The following is a 21,021-nucleotide window of genomic DNA, read 5'->3' on the forward strand; positions in this document are numbered from 1 at the left end:
TCAGGGCTGGAACTGACTGGCAGCCTTTTGGCTGTGGATTCTAGTGAGCAAGGCACAATACAACAGCTTTCTGGACTAGCTGCAGCTTGCCCTGGCAGAACAAGCTGATCCCCTATGTACAATGATATATGTACTTGAGGGCTTATGAATCCCATGAGCAGACACTGCATAAGCATTTTCAACATCACAACAGTGACTACACTTCAAAAGTAAAAACTGACTTTGGGACGACTTGAGGTTACGAAAGGTTCTATAGAAACACAAATTACGCAGGAAGATGTTTCTGCATAAACGAAGAACATGTTTTAACCTTTGATAAATGTATTCTCTGCCTTATTTTCAATGGGTTGATCTATGCACTGGTTCCTCACCAAGAGACATGAGGGCCTCAACGGATGATTACCGATCATGGTAGATGCTGCCACCTTCTCCATCGATGGAAGTTTAAAGCATCCACACCACCACTGAGCTGCTAATCAGATGGAGCACATCCTTGAACTATGCAGTCAGAGGAAATTCATAAGGCAGCCCACAACAGGGTTCATTCAGTACCATTAGCTTTTACCTGAAATTGTTCTTTATTCACTGCCTGTACACAATCTGCCCAAAATATGCTACCTGCATAATATTTGGACAAGTTATTGATACACATGGGGCTGGATTCTCCATTTCAGGGATTGTGTCCCCACGCCATTGTGAAAACTGTGGTCTTTTACGCCAGGAAAACTGGCGTCTAAAGGCCAGATTCACAGCCCTGCAGGGAGCCGTCATGGAGCTCGCAGCTCCAGCTGCAGATACGGCCCCCCGCACTTCTGGGTCACAGGCTGCTCATGCGCACTGCAGTGGCCTCCAGCGGCCGCACCGTGCTCCATGATGGTCTCAGGCCCTGGGCCGCAGAAATAGTGCCCACCGATTGGCCGCGGCCCTGACTCGCCCACACAATAAAGGCCCAGTCCCATATAAGGCCCCGCCTGCCCACCGATCGGCCCGCCCCCGACCATGGCGAATGTTGACTGAGTCCGCACTCGCCTCGCGAGTATCCCGAACGGCAGGACCAGATTAGAAATTCACCGTCAGGACTTTGGCCGATCGGGGGCGGAAATAGAGGGCGGGTCTCAAGCAATGGCCACATGTGGTGGATATGCTGCATGCCGTTCTCCCCGAGTATGCCGCCTTTCAGGGGCTAGAGAATCGAGGAACCAGTACCGGTCCTGATTCCATGCGTGAAACTGGATTCTCCGCCCCGGCGCCGAACGCGATTTTGGTGTCGGGGTGCGGAGAATCCAGCCCCTGATACCTGGGTTTTATTGTGCTTCACCATGGCAACGTTGCTTGTAATGACAAATGAGAAAGAGTATGTCCTAAAACAGGGCCCCTATCATTTGTCCTGATATACCAGTTGAGCAGAAGCCTTGCAAAACCTGGACTGAAGCCATTTGAGGGAATTAGTGACTGACAAACTATGATCTCACCTCATAGATCATTGAAACATTCTCCTACTTAGTCCTTCAAATACTCTGTTTGCTCAGTATCTCGTCTTCAGCCCCCTGAATCTTACCTGTGCAGTGCTGAGCATTTCATGCTCATTTCCCTGTGTCATGAGAGTACCTTTAAGAAATGGGTGTTTATCAGTGATGTCAGAGTGTGGGTGGAGCTGGGCTGTCTGTCAGCTTTTTACTTTCATTTTAAGCTGTTTGCTGCAGGGTGTGTTTTAGTTTTGTTTTCAGTGTTGGGAGCTGAAGCCAGACAAAGCAGGTGTACTGCTGTTCTCTCTGCCATGAAAAGGCTATCTCTTGATCATTTGGTGAATTCAGAATTATAAATGTTCTCAGTAGTGAATGTAAACCTGATGTGCTTCTTTTGTCTTCTGCATGTTGTTTGGGAAGTTATTAAGGATTACTTAGTGTTGTATTCTTTGGGGGTTGTATTTGAATCAATGGTTGCTAAGATGTTCACTGTATGTTTTAAAAACGTTAACTTGAGTTCATAGAATAAACATTGTTTTGCTTTAAAAAATACTTTTCCATTTCTGCTGTACCACTCCTGTAGAGTGGGCCGTGTGCTCCCCATACCACAATCTATTAAAAGTTGTGGGTCAGGTGAACTCCATGCTACACTTTGGGGTTCTCTAAACCCTGGCCCATTACACATGAATATCAAACACTAAGCTGAATGAGAACTTAATTCTTTGAATATCACACATGCAATTTCCTGAATATCATACTCTGTTCCCTGAAAATTCCACACTGAGCTCCCTAATGAACACATACTCAGCAGTTGACCATGTCCTTTCCCTGCATTTTACACTTTATTTCTATTTTGAGGACAAAGTGTTATGGGGAACAGCCCAGGGTGACCCTGTCAGTAGTAGCAGATGGTGGCTGCTTTGAAACTCGACGACCCTTGACAGAAACAATAAATAATAATAATCTTTATTGTCACAAGTAGGCTTACATTAACACTGCAATTAAGTTACTGTTAAAAAGCCCCTAGTCGCCACATTCCGGCGCCTGTTCGGGTACACGGGGACAATTCAGAATATCCAAATGACCTAACAGCACGTCTTTTGCGACTTGTGGGAGGAAACCGGAGCACCCAGAGACAACCCAAGCAGACACGTGGAGAACGTGTAGACTCTGCACAGACATAATAATAATAACCGCTTATTGTCACAAGTAGGCTTCAATGAAGTTACTGTGAAAAATCCGCTAGTCGTCACATTCCGGCGCCTGTTCGGGGAGGCCGGTATGGTACAGTGACCCAAGCCAGGAATCGAACCTGGGACCCTGGTGCTGTGAAGCAACAGTGCTAACCACTGCGCTACCAATGCAAAGAGTCTTGCGTTCAGTGCACTTTGAGAATAAGTTGTGGTGATTGTGATGTGAGGGAGTGCATTTGAGCGGTAGGAACCAAATCAATGTGGTGTGAGCAGTGTGAGCATCAACATGTATCTCTTTTGTGGTGAAGCAAATGGAAAACATAATTCAAATTTTGCTTTAGTTCAAATTATGACCAGCTTCCTTGTCTTGACAAACCTATTGGGGTTATTACATTTCTTCCATTGTTGAGTTGTTAGTCTGGGATGGCCCGAGATGTGGTACTCTTGGCTATTGCACTTCCTCACCTTTAAGTTCCATCCCAAAGATGTTATTTCTGCATTCCCTAATTTCAGACAGCAAAACCCGTCAACTCTGAAATTGTAAGGATTTTATTCCTCGAGAAACAATTTGCAGTTGGTCCACCGACAAAATGGCTAACTGTCCTTTTAAGCTGCTGCAGCCACTCTTAACAGATCTTGCACCAAATTTGCCCCCACCATCCATCCCTTCCTGCTTTCTCCATGCAAAGTAGAAGTTATAAAGCTGGGAGCCTGACAGAAATGGTGCACTTGTATAAGTAATGAAGATTTTATTAGCAGCAGGAAATCACTTCACTTCTGGTGAGGACTCCATTTTTGATTAAAGTCCCAGCCCAGAAATGACTCCATTAATTTTCACCTGATGATTTTCTCTGCATAACCCACCTAGTCTAAACCCATGCTTAAGCTCACTTTAATTTTCCTCCTTTTTAAAAGAAATTATGGAATTTTAAAAAAATAATACCAATCTATTCTTTTAACAATGGTTTGTAGAGAATTCCATATTTTTTTTTAAAAATAATTTTTATTAAAGGTTTTCATAAAATATCAATAACAAAATGTGAAAGAAAAAAGAACCCAACAGGGTTAAGTACAAAACACAATCTAAAAAAGCAACCCCCCAAACCCCTCCCCCCTGTACCTAAATAATAAATTAACATTAACACCCCGACGTAAGACAACAGGTGTATACACCCCCTCAGACCCTTCCAGTGTAAATAACATAAACAAAAATAAAATAACTCCCCCGAGCTGCTGCTGCCATTGACCAATGTCTATCATTCTCCCAGAAAGTCTAAGAACGGTTGCCACCGCCTAAAGAACCCTTGTACCGACCCTCTCAAGGCGAATGTCACCCTCTCCAATTTAATGAACCCTGCCATATCGCTGATCCAGGATTCCACGCTTGGGGGCCTCGTATCTTTCCACTGAAGGAGAATCCTTCGCCGGGCTACCAGGGACGCAAAGGCCGCTCTCCCTACCACCCTCGACACCGTCTTCGCTACGCCCTTCCAAAATTCCTCCAGCGCTGGGCATGCCCAGAACATATGGGTGTGATTTGCTGGGCTCCCTGAGCACCAAACACACCTGTCCTCACCCCCAAAGAACCTGCTCATCCTTGTCCCGGTCATGTGTGCCCTGTGCAGCACCTTAAACTGTATGAGGCTGAGCCTCGCTCATGAAGAGGAAGAGTTCACCCTCCCTAGGGCATCTGCCCACGTCCCCTCTTCGCTCTCCTCTCCCAACTCCTCCTCCCACTTACCTTTCAACTTCACCACCGAGGCCTCCTCCTCCTCCTCCTGCATCACCCGGTAAGTTTCTGAGATCTTCCCCACTCCCCCCCCCCCCCCCCGAGAGCACCCTGTCCTGTACGGTGTGTGGCAGTAGCCGTGGGAATTCCACCACCTGCCGTCTGGCAAACGCCCTTACAAGTAAGTACCTGAAGGTGTTCCCCGGGGGGAGCCCATACTTCTCCTCCAGCTCACCCAAGCTCGCGAACTTCCCGTCCACAAACAGGTCCCCCAACTTTCGTATGCCTGCCCTGTGCCACCCCGAAAACCCTCCACCTGTTCTTCCTGGGGCGAACCGGTGGTTCCTCCGTAATGGGGTCCACGCCGAGGCCCTAACATCCCCCCATGCCGCCTCCACTGCCCCCAAATTTTGAGGGCCGCCACCACCACCGGGCCCGTGGTATACCTCCTTGGCGGGAGCGGCAGCGGCGCCGTTGCCAGCGCCCCCAGAATCGTACCCACACAGGACACCGTCTCCAGCCTCTTCCATGCAGCCCCCTCCCCCTCCATCACCCACTTGCGCACCATTGTCGCATTGGCGGCCCAGTAGTACCCACAGAGGTTGGGCAGCGCCAGCCCCCCCCGATCTCTACTCCGCTCCAGGACCACCCTTCTCACCCTCTGAGTCCCTCGCGCCCACACAAACCCCATTACACTCCTGTTAACCCGCCTGAAAAAAGCCTTCGGGATAAACCCGGGGAGGCACTGGAACAGGAACAAAAACCTTGGGAGCACCGTCATTTTGATTGACTGCACCCTACCCGCCAGGGACAGTGGCAACGCGTCCCACCTCTTGAACTCCTCCTCCATTTGCTGCACCAGCCTTGTAAAGTTAAGCCTATGCAGGGCCCTCCTGGCCACCTGGACCCCCAAATATCTGAAACTCCTCTCCGCCCTTTTTAGTGGGAGCTCGCCAATCCCCCTCTCCTGGTCCCCTAGCTGAACTACGAACAGCTCGCTCTTCCCCATATTGAGCTTGTACCCCGAAAAGTCCCCGAATTCCCTAAGCATCCTCATTACCTCTGGCATTCCTCCCACCGGGTCCGCCACATACAGCAGCAGGTCGCCGCATAAAGCGACACCCTATGCTCCTCCCCACCCCGCACCAACCCCCTCCAGTTCCTCGACTCTCTCAGTGCCATAGCCAGGGGTTCAATCGCCAGTGCGAAGAGCAGGGGGGACAGGGGACACCCCTGTCTCGTCCCTTGGTGCAACCAAAAGTACTCGGACCTCCTATTTGTGGCCACAATCGCCATCGGGACCTCATACAACAGCCTAACCCACCTGACAAACCCCTCCCCAAACCCGAACCTCTTCAGCACCTCCCACAGGTACCCCCACTCTTCCCTATCGAAGGCTTTCTCAGCGTCCATCGCCACCACTATCTCCGCCTCCCCCTCCCTCGCCGGCATCATGATAACGTTCAAAAGCCTCCGCACATTCGCGTTCAACTGTCTCCCCTTCACAAACCCCGTCTGGTCTTCATGGATGATCTGCGGCACACAATCCTCAATCCTCGTGGCTAAGACCTTCGCCAGCACCTTGGCATCGACATTTAGCAAGGAAATCGGTCTGTAAGACCCACATTGCAGGGGATCCTTGTCCCGCTTCAGGATCAAGGAGATCAGTGCCCGGGACATCGTCGGGGGTAAAGCCCCCCCCCCTCCCTTGCCTCATTGAAGGTCCTAACAGCGGGCCCAACAGGTCCATATATTTTTTATAGAACTCGACCGGGAAACCGTCCGGCCCCGGTGCCTTCCCTGCCTGCATGCTTCCTATCCCTTTGATTAGCTCCTCCAGCCCAATCGGGGCCCCCAGTCCCGCCACCAGTCCCTCTTCCACCTTTGGAAACCTCAATTGGTCCTGGAAACGGCCCATCACTCCCTCCTCCCGTGGGGGCTCGGATCGGTACAATTCCTCGTAGAAGTCCCTGAAGACCCCATTGATGCCAACCCCACTCCGCACCACGCTCCCTCCCCTGTCCTTAACTCCCCCGATCTCCCTAGCTGCATCCCACTTCCGAAGCTGATGCGCCAGCATCCCGCTTGCCTTTTCCGAAGCTGATGCGCCAGCATCCGGCTTGCCTTTGAATTCCATATTTTAACTAACCTCTGTGGGGAAAAAAAACTTACACCAATCTCTCCTTTAACTATTTTTCGATCTTAAACTGGGGCTCTCTTCTTGTCATATTTTTGAGCAGCATATACAACCAATTACTCCTTCTTCTGAAAAAATCCTTCAGAATCCTAAATCTACCACCTCACCCATAACCTTCTTAGTTGTAAAAAGACTTGACTTGAAGTAGTTTTCTTTTACACACAGTACTGAAACATAGAAAATAGGAGCAGGAGGAGGCCATCAGGCCCTTTGAGCCTGCTGATGCACATTACTCACTCTCTTTTTGCTGTTCTTAGGTGTTGATAACTAATGAGAATGATTACGGCTTCTGTGGTGGGACTTTGATTAATAGTCGTTGGGTTGTGACTGCAGCCCACTGCTTTGATACAGTGCTGCCACACTCTGTTATAGCAGGTAAGAGGCAGATATGTGGTTCTTTTTAATTGTGTTCATCTCCATAATCAGCATTTAAGTTCATTAAATTTATTTTAATTTAAAAAAAAATTAGAGTACCCAATTCATTTTTTTCCAATTAAGGGGCAATTTAGCGTGGCCGATCCACCTACCCTGCACATCTTTGGGTTGTCCGGGCGAAACCCACGCAAACACGGGGAGAATGTGCAAACTTCACATGGACAGTGACCCAGAGCCAGGATCGAACCTGGGACCTTGGCGCCATGAGGCAGCAGTGCTAACCACTGCACCGCCGTGCTGCCCCATTTAAGTTCATTTATGTTTGTCCTTCCCACTTCCACTGCACTTCTCACTTTTTTATTAAACTCGTGTTTTATCCTCTCTCCTGCCCCTTGAACTCCTTCACTTGTCGCTTGCCTTTGCAATCACATCTTTCCTACTTCAGCTCAACCTGTCTTCTCTTTCGCTTTCACTTATGCCTCTTCTATTTATCTTCCACTTGCGTTTGACTTTTCCTTCTCCATTCCTGCAGATGGAATATAATGTAGGAAAAACAAAAGAGCTGAATACTATTTAAATGGGGGATGACTGCAGAAAGCAGGATTTGGGATCCTCGTGCATAAATCACAAAAAGCTAGCTTGCAAGTTCAGCAGGTAATAGGGAAGGCAAATGGAATGGAATATAAAAATAGGGAAGTCCTTCTAAAACTGTAGAAAACGCTATTTAACACACCAGAAATACAGTGAACGGTTTTGACCCCCTTACCTAAGAAACGATATACGGGCATTGGAGGCAGTCCAGAGAATATTTACTAGGCTGATCCCAGGTATGAGAAGTGATTGAATAGGTTGGGCCTGTACTCACTGGAGTTTAGAAGAGAGGTGATCTTATTGCGACATACAAGGGGGCTTTTAAAAAATAAATTTAAGTACCCAATTTTTTTTTTTCCAATTAAGGCGCAATTTAGCGTGGCCATTCCACCTACCCTGCACATCTTTGGGTTATGGGGGTGAGACCCACCCAGACACGGGGAGAATGTGCAAACTCCACACGGACAGTGACCCGGGGCTTGACAGGGTAGATGGAGAAGTTGTTCCGTCTTGTGGGAGAGTCTAGCACTAGAGGGCAAATTCTCAGAATAAGGGATTGTCAATTTAGAACCACAGAATACTGCCAGTGCAGAAGGAGGCCATTCAGCCCATCGGGTCTGCACTGACCATCTGAAAGAGCACCCTATCTAGGCCCACTCCCCCACCTTTTCCTTGCAACCCCACCTAACTTGCACATCTTTGTACTGTGGGAGGAAACTGGAGCACCCGGAGGAAACCCACACAGACATGGGGAGAATATGCAGTTACCCAAGGCCGGAATTGAACCCAGGTCGCTGGTGCTGTGACGGAGCAGTGCTAACCACTGTGCTTCCCAGAGATGAAGAGGAATTTCTCCTCTCAGAGGGTAGTTTATCTATGGGGTTCTTTACCGCAGATTGCTGTAGAGGCTGGGTCATTATGTTCAAGGCTGAGATAGACAGGTTTTTGATCAGTAAGAGTAAATGTGGTGGGGTAAGGCAGGAAAGTGGAGGTGAGGATTAGCTTTTTAGATCAGTCATGATCTCATTCATCAGCATAATCTCAGAGTAAGGGGTTGCTGATTTAAGACAGAGATAAGGAGGAACTTTTCTCAGAGGGTAGTGAATCTGTGGAATTCTTTACCGCAGAGTATTGTAGAGGCTGGATTGTTAAGTGTGATCAAGGCTGAGATAGACATATTTTTTAATCAGTAAGGGAATCAAGGGTTATGGGAATAAGGCAGGAAAGTGAAATTGAGGATTATCATGTCCGTATCAATCATGAGCTAATTGAATGGCGGAGCAGACTCAATGGGCCGAATGGCCTACTTCTGCTCCTAAGTCTTATGGTGGTCTCTTCAGACTCCTGGCTGTCTCATCGTTACTTACCTGTTTTCTCCTCCTTCACTTTTGTCTCTATTCACTTGTCTTTCTTTTCCCCATTGGTGTGTGTCTCTTTCATTCACTCATGCCTCTCCATTCTCAATTATGTTGGTTACTTCTTGCTTCCTTTTACAGTTCTGTTAGTGTTCTCTCCAAGCTATCACTCTTTCCATGATACTTTTACCTTTTATCCCATTCTTCACACCTCACTTTCAGCTAACTCAATAAGTATGGAAAATTCTGGGCTGTGGTGTTCAGTTGCTAGCTCATTGCTTTTACTGGATGACGGAGAAGCTAAGCAGTTTAAAGGAAGTGGGGGGTTGATTTTATTTTGACAAACACAAAAAATACCAAAGATTACTTCAGATAATATCAAAAGAATATTACAGCACAAAAGAACACCATTGTGCTTGTACAGGCTCTTTGAAAGAGCTATACAATTAATCATTCCCATGCTCCTTTTTTGTAGGCGTACAATTTTTTATTTTTCCTTCTTGAAAGTATACACCACCCATTCAGGTAGCACTTTCCGGGCATAACTGCATAAATTAAATGATAAAAGCAGCTTCTGAAACTGTTCTTAATCCACCAGGTGAATTTGACAAACTTCAAACGGAGATCTGGGAGGAGAAGGTTTTAGTGAAGAAGTTTCTGCTCCATCCTCGGTATGACCCAGTAATATATGACAATGACATTGCCCTTCTGTATTTGAATCAGCCGGTGAATTTTAGCGTTTACATTGCTCCAATGTGTCTGCCTAATGAGAACCTGGGCCGGCTCCTACTGCAGGATGGGAAATTGGGGACAGTGAGTGGCTGGGGCCTGACCTATGAAAGAGGCAGATCGTCCCGGTTCTTGAGGCGGGTCCAACTTCCATATGTTGAGCAGGAGACTTGCATCAAATCGACAAATTTGTCAATCACAGATAATATGTTCTGCGCTGGGTTCAAAGATGACAATATGGATTCCTGTCGAGGCGATAGCGGGGGACCCTATGCTGTTTTGTATCGACAAATATGGTATTTGATTGGTGTAATTAGCTGGGGTGAGGGCTGCGCCACAAAAGGAAAATATGGTACGTACACTAGGGTTCCTGGTTACTTATCGTGGATATATGACACTTTATTAGAGCACAGCCACTGATGTGGAATTCTCTGAGCCGTGACCAATTATTGTGAATGAACAGAACATCAGCACAAGAGAAAGACAATTCAGTGACACAGGGCAGTAGGTCTCAAAACTACAATCCAACTTTACGGAGAATATTAATCCCCAGTTTGAGCTTGTCAATTCATAAACCACAGGTTGCTTCACAGCAGACAGTAGTTAATATTCTCGTCCACAAGTTATTGCTGTTTAATATATTCATTTGATGTTTACTGTTCAATAATTCTATACATTAACAAACGCCAATCGTCATGTGGAAGGGGCAAGTGAAAGAATTTAAGCTTACAGAAGTAAATTTATCCAATCATCACACATCTTTGAACTGTAACTCCTTAGACTGTGATCTGAATTGATAGCACCACGGTTTATAACCTAACACTTTCATGCAGTTTGGATACAGAACAAATAAATTGATTTGCAAATGCTGATAGCCAAATTTCCTATCTTTCTGTTCTATTGACTATTCCAATTCATGAGTCAATATCCATCATCTTCCTCACAGGAAGGCCAGAATAACAGGCAGAATCTTCTCTTAAAACCAGGTCCATAGGCTAAGTGACATATAATTTAACCTATCGGATGTTATGTCACCTTTTTCTGTCATTTTCCTTAATCACTGAATATAGGTGGATCTAAAGATTGATGTTTCAACATTACCCGAATGGCCTCCTCCTGCACTGTAAATTCTATGCTCTCGGAACACTCCCATTGTACAGCCCGTTTCATCAGGTGATCATCCCAAACCGACAGCAGACATGGCTAAGGCCTGGAAATTTCTATAGGCTTAGTAATCGAACTTAGTGAGCAGATAAGCCTCCAGCCATGGTCTCAAACTTCAAGCAAGCTGTGGGTAGCAGCACTCACAATTTTGAGGTAAAGATGGAAATCCATGACCCAAAGCTTATATTCAAAAGTTTATGCAATACTTACAAGGATCAGAAATAAACCTGATTACAATATTAGCCCTCTGAAGTGAACATAATACTCCATGTTTTCCATCAGTGAGCACAAATGTCCTATCTGGCTGTACAACTCAAGATTATAAATTTACAAACTAATTTTATTAAAATTGCCCTAGGAAATTATAGAGTTTTTAAACTTGCTCTGCATCCAGTATGGAAATAAAGACATGACAGATCACCATCAGTGATAACGAACCTGGAAGAGATCCCGCTGCAGCACCTATATGTGAGCACTCATCGAACCAGCATGTATAACTGAGCAGTATTAGGAGGCCTAATGAATTCATCGTTTTTATCCTGAGCACCAGGAGTCACTGGATAAAGGAACCATCTCTCAAGAGAACTTCGAAGGAACCTTGTCATTGCTATTTTCAGGACAAAGCCACAGCCCTCTGATGTGACAATCAATTCAACTGATTTGCCCATCCTCTGCAGACAGACAAAAACTATTCAGCATTGCAGTGTTAAATTTGCATATCACTGCAGTAAATCATCTGTCCAGTCAGTGATCAACCGCTTTTGAAGTGGCACTTTGCATAATACAGTATGTATACTTCCAACTCAAGAGAAAACAAGCCCGCAGGCAGATTCTCTTCCTCCTCTTTCAGAATCAAATGACCAACTACATCTCCAAAAGACAAGGTTTCCAAATTGGTATTAAAATTTCTTAAAGGTGTTGAGTGTTTTTCAATTTTATAAAATGAAAAGCAATTAAACAAGAAAACCAGGATAAATTTAGTGAAAAACAGGTTATTAATTTTATTTTGAACAGTAAATCGAGAAAATAAAGGTACACAAGGCACCGTTAAGTTAATCACAAACATATAGAAAACAAAGGAATATAATTTATTCAGACTTTGGTGCACAGAAAGTTGGGTTTCATACAGCGAACAATCAAGCTTCATTCACATCAACTTGATGTTGTGTCTACTTCGATCTTACAATGTGTTTCCCATGTTCCTAGACTGTGGTGAAAGATTTTATTCACACCCACCAAAAGATTCATAGCAGTTGTGCAGTCTCAATTCCATGGTCGGTAGTGGTTATCAAAATAAAGTGCTCACTTACATTACCCACTTACTAAATTATTTTCCATTTCAGGTGGATTTAAGGTTTCTCGGGATAGGCAGGGTGGAAATCAATATTTGTATTCTTTCCTTTATGTGCAATACCACCAAATATTGTACCTTTGATTGCATCTTTTCCATGATCTAGCACTGCAAGTGGTCTGAGATGTGTATGGATTAGTCTGGTGGTGTTGTTGCACTGGCGTGTCACATGTTTATCCCAAGATCAACTGAGGACAAAGAGAAGACTTGCTTTTCTAAAATGAGAAATGGGCAAGGAGTCCCCCCCCCTACTCACCATGCAGTCGAGATAATTCTGAGAATGTCAGTGGAATGTAGTTAAAACAATTTTAAAGGTGCCTATACATCTTATATAGATATGAATACTAATGGCTCTTAATGTGGCAATGTACACAATAAGTTGGAGAATATGGCCTCACTTACCTTTGTGTATTTCCCCCTTGTGTGCAAAGTGGTGCTTGACACGGTCTGGTGCAGCAGAGAAAGCTGCAGCTAATGACAACATGGTTCATTTCAGGTCGGGAAGAGGGGGGGGCGTCACAAAAAACTCAGTAGCTCCCTCCATACTTAATTCACACCTTTGCCTCCACTGGAATTGTTCTCCCTAGAGAGCTGGAGGCGGAGGGGTGACCTGATAGAAGTTTATAAAATTATGAGAGGTATAGATAGGATGAACAGTTGGAGGCTTTTTCCCAGGGTGGTAATGATAATTACAAGGGGGCACAGGTTCAAGGTGAGGGAGGAAGGTTCAGTGGAGATGTGCGGGGGGTATTTTTTTTTTTTTTTTTTTTTAAACACAGAGGGTGGTGGTGGCCTGGAATGCACTGCCAAGTGAGGTGGTTGAGGCAGATACGTTAGCGACCTGTAAGACTTATCTGGATAGGTACATGAACAGACAGGGTGTAGAAAGGATATAGCAGTTGGTCTAGATAGGACACGTGATCAGCGCAGGCCTGGAGGGCAGAAGGGCCTGTTCCTGTGCTGTTCTTTGTTCTATCCTTCTATTACCTACTTTACCTGTGTCCATTGCATGAACCACTCCTAGCGTTATGCCTGTCCAGTCCTTTTTGAATGACCCCTCACCTCACTTTTCTATCATCTTACCCAGAACCCTCCATCCACTCACTCCACCATCAGTTGTTACCTCCAGGATAAGGGGGGGGGGGGGGGGGGTGTAAAAGATCTGTCTGTCCGTCTATCCAGTTCCCTCTCAGACAGAAGTTTAGTTTGTTTTCAAAATTTGTTTAATTTAAAAATCAATGAATAATGAGAAAATACACTGTTTGCATCTCTCCATGTCTATCTTTCTTTCTCTGCCAAACTATTTACCATCCTTGCAGCTTCCTAGAACGGCTAACATGGACTCATACGAACAAGGAGCAGTAGGCCATTCAGCCCGCTCCACCATTTAATAAGACCATGGCTGATCTGATGATATTGAATCTGCATCCCGCCTATACCCGATAACTGATTACCCTTTTACTTAGCAAGAATCTATCTAACTCTAAAAGACTCTGCTTACACCAGCTTTTCAGGAAGCAGTTCCAAAGACTCATAACCCTTAAGAGAATATTTTTTACTATGTTTTAAATGGGTGACATATTATGGGGCAGCATGGTGGCTAGCACTGCTGCCTCTTTGCGGCAAGGACCTGGGGTGACTGTCGAGTTTGCACATTTCCCCCGTGTCTGCATGGGTTTTCTCCGGGTGCTCCGGTTTCCTCCCACAGATTAGGTGGATTAGCTATTCTCAAATGCCCCTTAGTGTCCAACGGTTAAGTGGGGTGTTCCTTCAGAGGGTCAGTGTAGACTTGATGGGCTGAGTGGCCTCCATCTGCACTACAGGGATTCTATGAACTTCAAGTTTTAGATTCTTCCACATCCCCCCCCCCCCCACCCATTAGGATCTTATATGTTTCAATCAAGTTGCCTATTACCCTTCTAAACTTCAGCAGATACAAGACTAGCCTGTCCAAACTTTCCTCATAGGGCAACCCATAGTCTGGTCCCACCACTTCCCAACTTACTTTTCCACTTATCTGTGTCATCAGCAAATTTGGCAATCATTCCTTCCATCCAAGTTATTTATATAAATTATAAACAGTTGAGGAAAAAGCACATACTGTGGCATACTAATTATATTTGCCAACATAAAAATACCTATTTATGCCTGCTCTCTGCTCCCCGTTAGCCAGCCAACCTTCTATCCATGTCACTGTATTACTCCCTAAAGCATAAGCTTTTATTTTCCGCAATAATGTTTTTATTTTATTGAGGCATTTATGTATTAACACAACAAACATAATCACAAATCAAGCCAACAGGGCTGCAAATAACCAAAGTACCCCACTAACCCACCCCCCCATTTCCCAGCCAAGTCGATAAATGGCTGCCACCTCCGGGCAAACCCCATCCACAGAACCCCTCAAGGCGAACTTTATCTTCTCTAACCTGAGAAACTCCCCCAGGTCACTCACCACACCCCCGGGTTCGGGCCCCCACGCACTTGGCTGTAGTAATAATCCAGAGATAACGACTTTTGAGGTTCTGCTTCTTAATTTGGTGCCTAGGCCCTCATACTGACTATGCAGAACCTCCTTCTTTGTCCTGCCCATGTCATTGGTACCTACATGGACTATGAAGACTGGTCCTCCCAATCTCACTTCAGCCCTGAGCAAATGACCCGAACCCTGGCACTGGGTAGGCAACACAGCCGGCTGGACTCATGCTCTTTGCTGCAAAGAAGTGTTAGTCCCTCTGACTATACTATCACCATCTTTTCCCCCCCACTTGAATGACTTCCTGTACCACAGTGCCATGGTCCTCAGCTCACCTACCCTGAAGACCTCACTTTCACCCAAATAAGCTGAAAAAAACCCTCAAACTTGTTGGACAATTGTAAAGCTTGTGGCTCCTGTGTTTTTTCCCTCCGAGTCTCCTGACCTGCCTCACTCAATCAGTCTCCTGTCCCTGACCAAATCAGAAGAGCCTGAGGTGTGACTGCCTCCTGGTATAAAGAATCCAGGTAACTTACCCTCTCCTTGATGCGTCGCAGTGTCAGTAATTCAACCTCCAGCTCATAAACGCAGAGTCGAAACTGAACTTCAAACACTTATTGCAGATGTGTTTGCCCTGGATCAAACTGGCATCCAGGGGCTCCCACATGCTGCAGATGTGACACATCACCTGTTGTGCCATCCTTAATGTGTTCTAATTAACTTTAATTATTTTATAAAATTATATATTTTGCTTTACCTTTAAATTACTCCCTTTACTTTTATTTACTCTAGTTTGGGGTATATTAAGGACAATAGAAACACTCACCAGGTCTGACTTAGTAAGGCCGCCGCTCTTCTTTCTGTGTAAAGGGAGAAAAGGAAAGCAGCACCTCCTGTCCACTTCACAATTCCCTTAAATCACCAAACTCCAACTTAAGCATTCTAAAGGTAAAGTTGCCATAGTCCCAGATGACCATGGGCTGCTTTCCCCTTTGAGGGGGGAGAGCTGACTGGTGGTGGTTTAACCTGAGGATCACCACATGTCAGGGAAGGGACAAGGTTGAGAAACAGTGCCTTCATGGATAACTTCAGCCTGTACAGGAATTGAACCCACGCTTTGGCCTTGTTCTGCATCACAAATCAGCTGTCCAGCTAACTGAGCTAAAATGGCCCTCTAAGCATGTACTGTAGCCCAAAGTAGCACTGTAAGATGTCCTATGTTTATACTCTCCGAGTCTAGTCTCTGGAAGCCTGTTTAAGCCAGTTATTTAATTAACTAGTTGCAACTGCAAACAGAGCCTGTGTATGCCCTGTTTTAAAGCTGGACTAAAACTCACCTCTTCCCAATCCAAACTTTTAGTTTACTGCTAAATTAAAGAAAAGCTAGACTTTATCATAGAATATATAGTGCAGAAGGAGGCCATTCGGCCCATCGAGTTTGCACCGGGTGAGCACCCTACCTCAGCCCACGCCTCCACCCTATCCCCGGAACCCAGTAACCTCACCTAACCTTTTTGGACACTAAGGACCAATCCATCTAACCTGCACATCTTTGGACTGTGGGAGGAAACCGGAGGAAACCCACGCAGACATGGGGAGAACATGCAGACTCCGCACAGTGACCCAACTCGGAATCGAACCTGGGACCCTGGAGCTGTGAAGCAACTGTGCTACTGTGCTGCCCTAAGATCCAAATTAGTCCTTAAATTTCCTCAGTCACCAAACTCCAACGTAAGCACACTACTACAGCCAAAGCAGTACTTCAGTGCTTTGTTGAAACTAGCTCTATAAAAGCAAGTATGTTCTACAGACCCCCATAACACAACACAAACAGCTGTCCTGTTTAAAAATCAGTTATACCATTAAGTATAATTTGTTTTACTCACACCATGACTGCGATCCTCCAATGTTTCCTTTCTTGAGCAGATATTCTCTCTTCTCCACACTCCGACTGACTAAAAATATCTCACAAAGCTATCCCTCCACTTGCAAAGTATTTGTACCTTAAACAAGTGGTTTTATAAAAAAAAAAAATGCATGCACTGTATAAATATAGTCCTGGATCCAATTCTAATTCTGAGTGCTGCAGCAGGGATAACACTCTTGGGGGAGGTGGTGGGGGAGTGCAGGAGGGAGACAGAAATTACACACATGTCACGTAACTAAGGAAAAATTAAAAGTGCACAGAAAGCATGAAGACACAGAGAATGTTACCAACTAATTTTATGAACATAATTAGATCACTATGGGAAAAATAAAAGCTTTGAATCACGGGCTCTCTCTCGGGCACTGATGTTCAGCATTGTTGACCGAACAAAGACTTATCTCCTGGCCATAACTGCTCCCCCAATACCTCCAAGGTCTTCATTCACAGGCTGCGTCCAAATACCATTGTCTGCTACTGTCTCACATGCAGACTGTCTTGCCTTTTCTTTGCCTCTCTCGCACATTTCAATCTGTATGAATATAGAGCGACCCCACATTTGGTTCACTCTTATTGGACAGCACATTGGTTGCAACTTGTCCAAACTCCGATTCTGGTTGGTTTATCATCACATCAATTTATTTTTCCTACTCCCCCTCAATTTTCTTTTGGTGCTAGAGAGAGCGAGGCCATGACTGAAAGTTTCATTTATTTTTTCCATAGTGATCCAATTATGTTCATAAAATCAGTCATCGATATTCTCTGTGTGTTCATGTTGGTGGACACCTTAAATCTTACACACAGACTCCCAGTGGGTTCGTGGTCCAGTTGAGAAGCCTTGGCTCCTTTAAAATCACTTTCTGGTTATTACTTAATTTTCCATTTGCAACATGAAAGGAGAAAGAAGTGTCTGTGAAGTGTGAGGTTTACAGCCAACCACTGACCACTGACAAATACAAACCTTTACAAAGAGGGGTTTATTTGTTTAAAAAAATGTGGCATGTGCCTACAATCACATTGTATTTCATCACAAACTGTCTGATCAAGATGATCAGCCCAACCTTTAACCAAGATATTCACCTACAGACTCATCCAGTTAATGAGAGCTTACTGAAAGACTTAAGACCAGAACAATGTGAGAGGTGTGCCGATCTGGCAGATACAGCAGACATTTCAAACAATACAACCAAACACAGCACACATCTATATTTAATGCAAGTCCTTTTCTTCCCCTCCCCCCTGCACTCCATTTAATTGGACAGCAACTTGGCTTCATGCCAGGTAGCTGTGTTCCTCCAACACTGGACACCAGTTCGCTTAGAAAGAAAGTCTATCCAATCTCAATATATGCAGTCTGCAGATAAGCAAAACTTATCCTTTCGATGTGCAGAGTGGGCTCACCAAATGTGTTGCAGTCAAAACAGTGACTGGATATCCAGGGCTCAGATGCTACAGCTAGCCGTAGTTCAACATTCCAAGAGTTCAACAAACCATTGTTAAAAAGAATGCCTGAAAATAGAAGAGAACAGGGGAGGTATATTGATTCCACTGGGCCGGACGGGTAGGAGTACTCAATCTTGTATGTACACTGTTGCACTACATTCACCAGCTCCAGGTACAGTTATTGATAAATAAGGATCACAGGGGCATGCGATTGCCTTCAATGCTGATCTTTACTGCCCGAGACGATTTGGTCATTTTCTTAATATCTTGAAATCGACGCATTTGTTTGTCAAGGCGATTGAATGTCTTCTTTACTGATCCCTGGGATAAAAGAAACAAAGCACAAAATCAATGAGCACTTGTTATCATTGGTCAATTACATGAGCACCAATTTCATATTTACTTGAACAAACATATAACCCCTCATCAAATTCTATCCTGCATTTTCAAACAACATAAAAATTATTGTAGTCTAATTTGTGGCTGTGCCTACTTGCACATGTGTACCTATATGCACGATCACCTGCTTCTACATCTGGGCATGCATGTGTACATCCACACTACCTGTGCGCATGTGTGTGTGTGTACACATGTGTGCATGCATCTGCCTGTGTGCCACCTGAAGGAATTCAATGTCATGATTATCCAGCACGAGAGGCGGCACCTTGTTCCAGAGGCCCATTATTTTCTGGGGAAAGATCATTCTACTGACTTTATTTTTAAAAAAATAATTTAGAGTAGCCAATTCATTTTTTCCAATTAAGGGGCAATTTAGCATGGCCAATCCACCTAACCTGCACATTTTTGGGTTGTGGGGACAAAACCCACGCAAACACGGGGAGAAAGTGCAAACTCCACACGGACAGTGACCCAGAGCCGGGTTCGAACCTGGGACCTCGGCGCCGCAAGGCAGCAATGCTAACCACTGTGCCACCATGCTGCCCATTCTCATGACTTCTAACATCTGATCTTGTACAACTTAAAATTCTGACATCTGGTCCTTTATAACCTATCTAATTAGAACAGACTTGATTCAAACAATCTATTTATTTTACATCTTGAAAACCTCAATCACATCACGCTGAATCCGATGTTACTCTAAAGTGTAGAGCCTCGCTCCTTCAACGTATCTTGATTACTTGCTTCAAACTAGAGTCAGAATTTGAACAATTCCACTGATGTATCAGTGGCTAAATGCATCATTTACTATGGTGCAGCAATATAGAACAGGAAAGATATAAGATCAAACTTTGAATCATGTTAAGTTGGCTCATCTCACTTGGACAGCAATACAATGGTTTTAGAGTTCCTTGGCGGGGAAGGAGGTGGGACCTCAGTCATAGAATAGGGTCATAGGGGCTGGCTTAGCTCACTGGGCTAAATCGCTGGCTTTTAAAGCAGACCAAAGCAGGCCAGCAGCACGGTTCACCTCCCGTACCAGCCTCCCCGAACAGGCGCCGGAATGTGGCGACTCGGGGCTTTTCACAGTAACTTAATTGAAGCCTACTCGTGACAATAAGCGATGTTCATTTTCATTTCATCACAATTTTGTGATTCCTGCTGGAAAAGACGGATTTGGTTGGGGTGCCCCCACCTCACCGCAGTTCCACAGCTTTCCAGCAATCACAAAATAACAGGATGGATGGTGCTTGTGGAATCCTATGCCAGCATAAGCCAAATACTCAGGAACAAAGTCAATTGCAGGAGAAACTTGCAAAGTGAGTAGGAATCGGACAAAAGTGCTGAACTCAAGAGGTGACTGCATTTGACACCAAAGCAGCATTTGGCAACAACGGTGTGCCAAGGAACAGAGATGACAAATCACACCTTCGTGACAGATACCATTCAATCAGCTTCCTTCGAGCAGCATTAGATGCCAATCAATGCAGGATTTGACAGCCGTTTGCATCCTGTTTAGCGTCTTCTTTTCTACAAACAAATGAGTTTTTTTCCAGGCAGCTTAACTCTTTCCTTGATGACCAATAGGAAAAAAGGGTGTTAACATTCAAGTGTGGTCGTGCATTAATCTTATTTCAAATGCATTTGAACCAGGGTCTGGTGGGATGCCCAAGACATGGAGGTGGTGAGAGAGGAGAACAGAGGTTCGAGTTGAGACAAGTCCAGAACAATCAGCATTATAAATGATCTGAATATGATGACACCAGTCCAGTTTTAAATTACTCATAGCATCAACCAAATCAGCAACGCAGACAAGTATGCTACTAACTTGGAATGTTACATGCGTAAACTATTACAGGAAATTTAGATGTGCCCATGCAGTAATTACATAACAGGTCCTGTGGATTTATTCAGCACAGAGCAGGAGAGCATACCACCGCTTACTGACAATATCATGGCAACATGCTTCTGAATATATTCAGGGTGGTTGTCCCATTAACTACCAAACCAGGAGAGACTTCAGGGTAATGTGGAGGATATAGGAGAAGAACTGAACAAATATTTGGCCCAGTTACCTCTTCCTCCTGTGGTCCAGCCAATCTGACTGTAGATTTTAGTAAAAATCTGATCTCTGGAGTTCCCGACCCTTTCTTTAATATGATGAAGCACAAGACTGAATACAGGTAAGATGGGGGAAATAAAACCCATATGAAACCATTCTCGTCTGCACGGTGTTGGCATTTTGCTGCATCACCAGGAAGTCATTTTTCTTTTGAGATTTAATTTTTTTGACTGACATTTCACCCTTCGCTCACCCAAACTCTTATCACTCACCCTGCTCGTCTCAATCTCCACATTCCACTTTGGTCTAACAACGTAGTCACGATTTGATGGTAATGGAACTCTGGCTCGTGTACAGAATCCTGGGTCGCCAGGTCTCAATGCTCTGAAATGGAAAGATAAATGTGCATTGTATATAAGTGGAGGATGCTTGAAGATCAGACCCATTGTATGCAGAATGCTTGATAGTCATTTGTACCTACTGAAGACTGCAATAATTTAAATCCCAATTCCAGCCCCTTCCTGATTTCAGCTAATTAAAAGATACATTTACAAAGGGAATGATGTG

The 21,021-nt window shown here is 44.9% G+C and overlaps 2 protein-coding genes across 6 annotated transcripts in view; one reads left to right on the top strand and one right to left on the bottom strand.

Moving 5' to 3' along the window:
* The window catches only part of LOC140389982 (coagulation factor X), a 53,841-nt gene extending 43,332 nt beyond the window's left edge, over positions 1 to 10,509 (top strand). For all 3 annotated transcript variants that reach the window (XM_072474728.1, XM_072474727.1, XM_072474729.1), the window contains exons 8-9: positions 6,843 to 6,960; positions 9,505 to 10,509. In XM_072474728.1, coding sequence (XP_072330829.1) covers positions 6,843 to 6,960; positions 9,505 to 10,055 — 669 coding nt within the window. In that variant the 3' untranslated portion in view covers positions 10,056 to 10,509. The remainder of the gene's footprint in view (positions 1 to 6,842; positions 6,961 to 9,504) is intronic.
* Positions 10,510 to 17,508: 6,999 nt separating this feature from the next.
* iws1 (interacts with SUPT6H, CTD assembly factor 1) overlaps positions 17,509 to 21,021 on the bottom strand; it is a 53,501-nt gene continuing 49,988 nt past the window's right edge. For all 3 annotated transcript variants that reach the window (XM_072474731.1, XM_072474730.1, XM_072474732.1), the window contains 2 exons: positions 20,727 to 20,838; positions 17,509 to 18,314 (listed from right to left, as the gene is read on the bottom strand). In XM_072474731.1, the coding sequence (XP_072330832.1) occupies positions 18,189 to 18,314; positions 20,727 to 20,838 (238 nt within the window). In that variant the 3' untranslated portion in view covers positions 17,509 to 18,188. The remainder of the gene's footprint in view (positions 18,315 to 20,726; positions 20,839 to 21,021) is intronic.

The sequence above is a fragment of the Scyliorhinus torazame genome, chromosome 14, assembly GCF_047496885.1.
Source record: "Scyliorhinus torazame isolate Kashiwa2021f chromosome 14, sScyTor2.1, whole genome shotgun sequence".
In the NCBI taxonomy this organism is placed as follows: domain Eukaryota; kingdom Metazoa; phylum Chordata; class Chondrichthyes; order Carcharhiniformes; family Scyliorhinidae; genus Scyliorhinus; species Scyliorhinus torazame.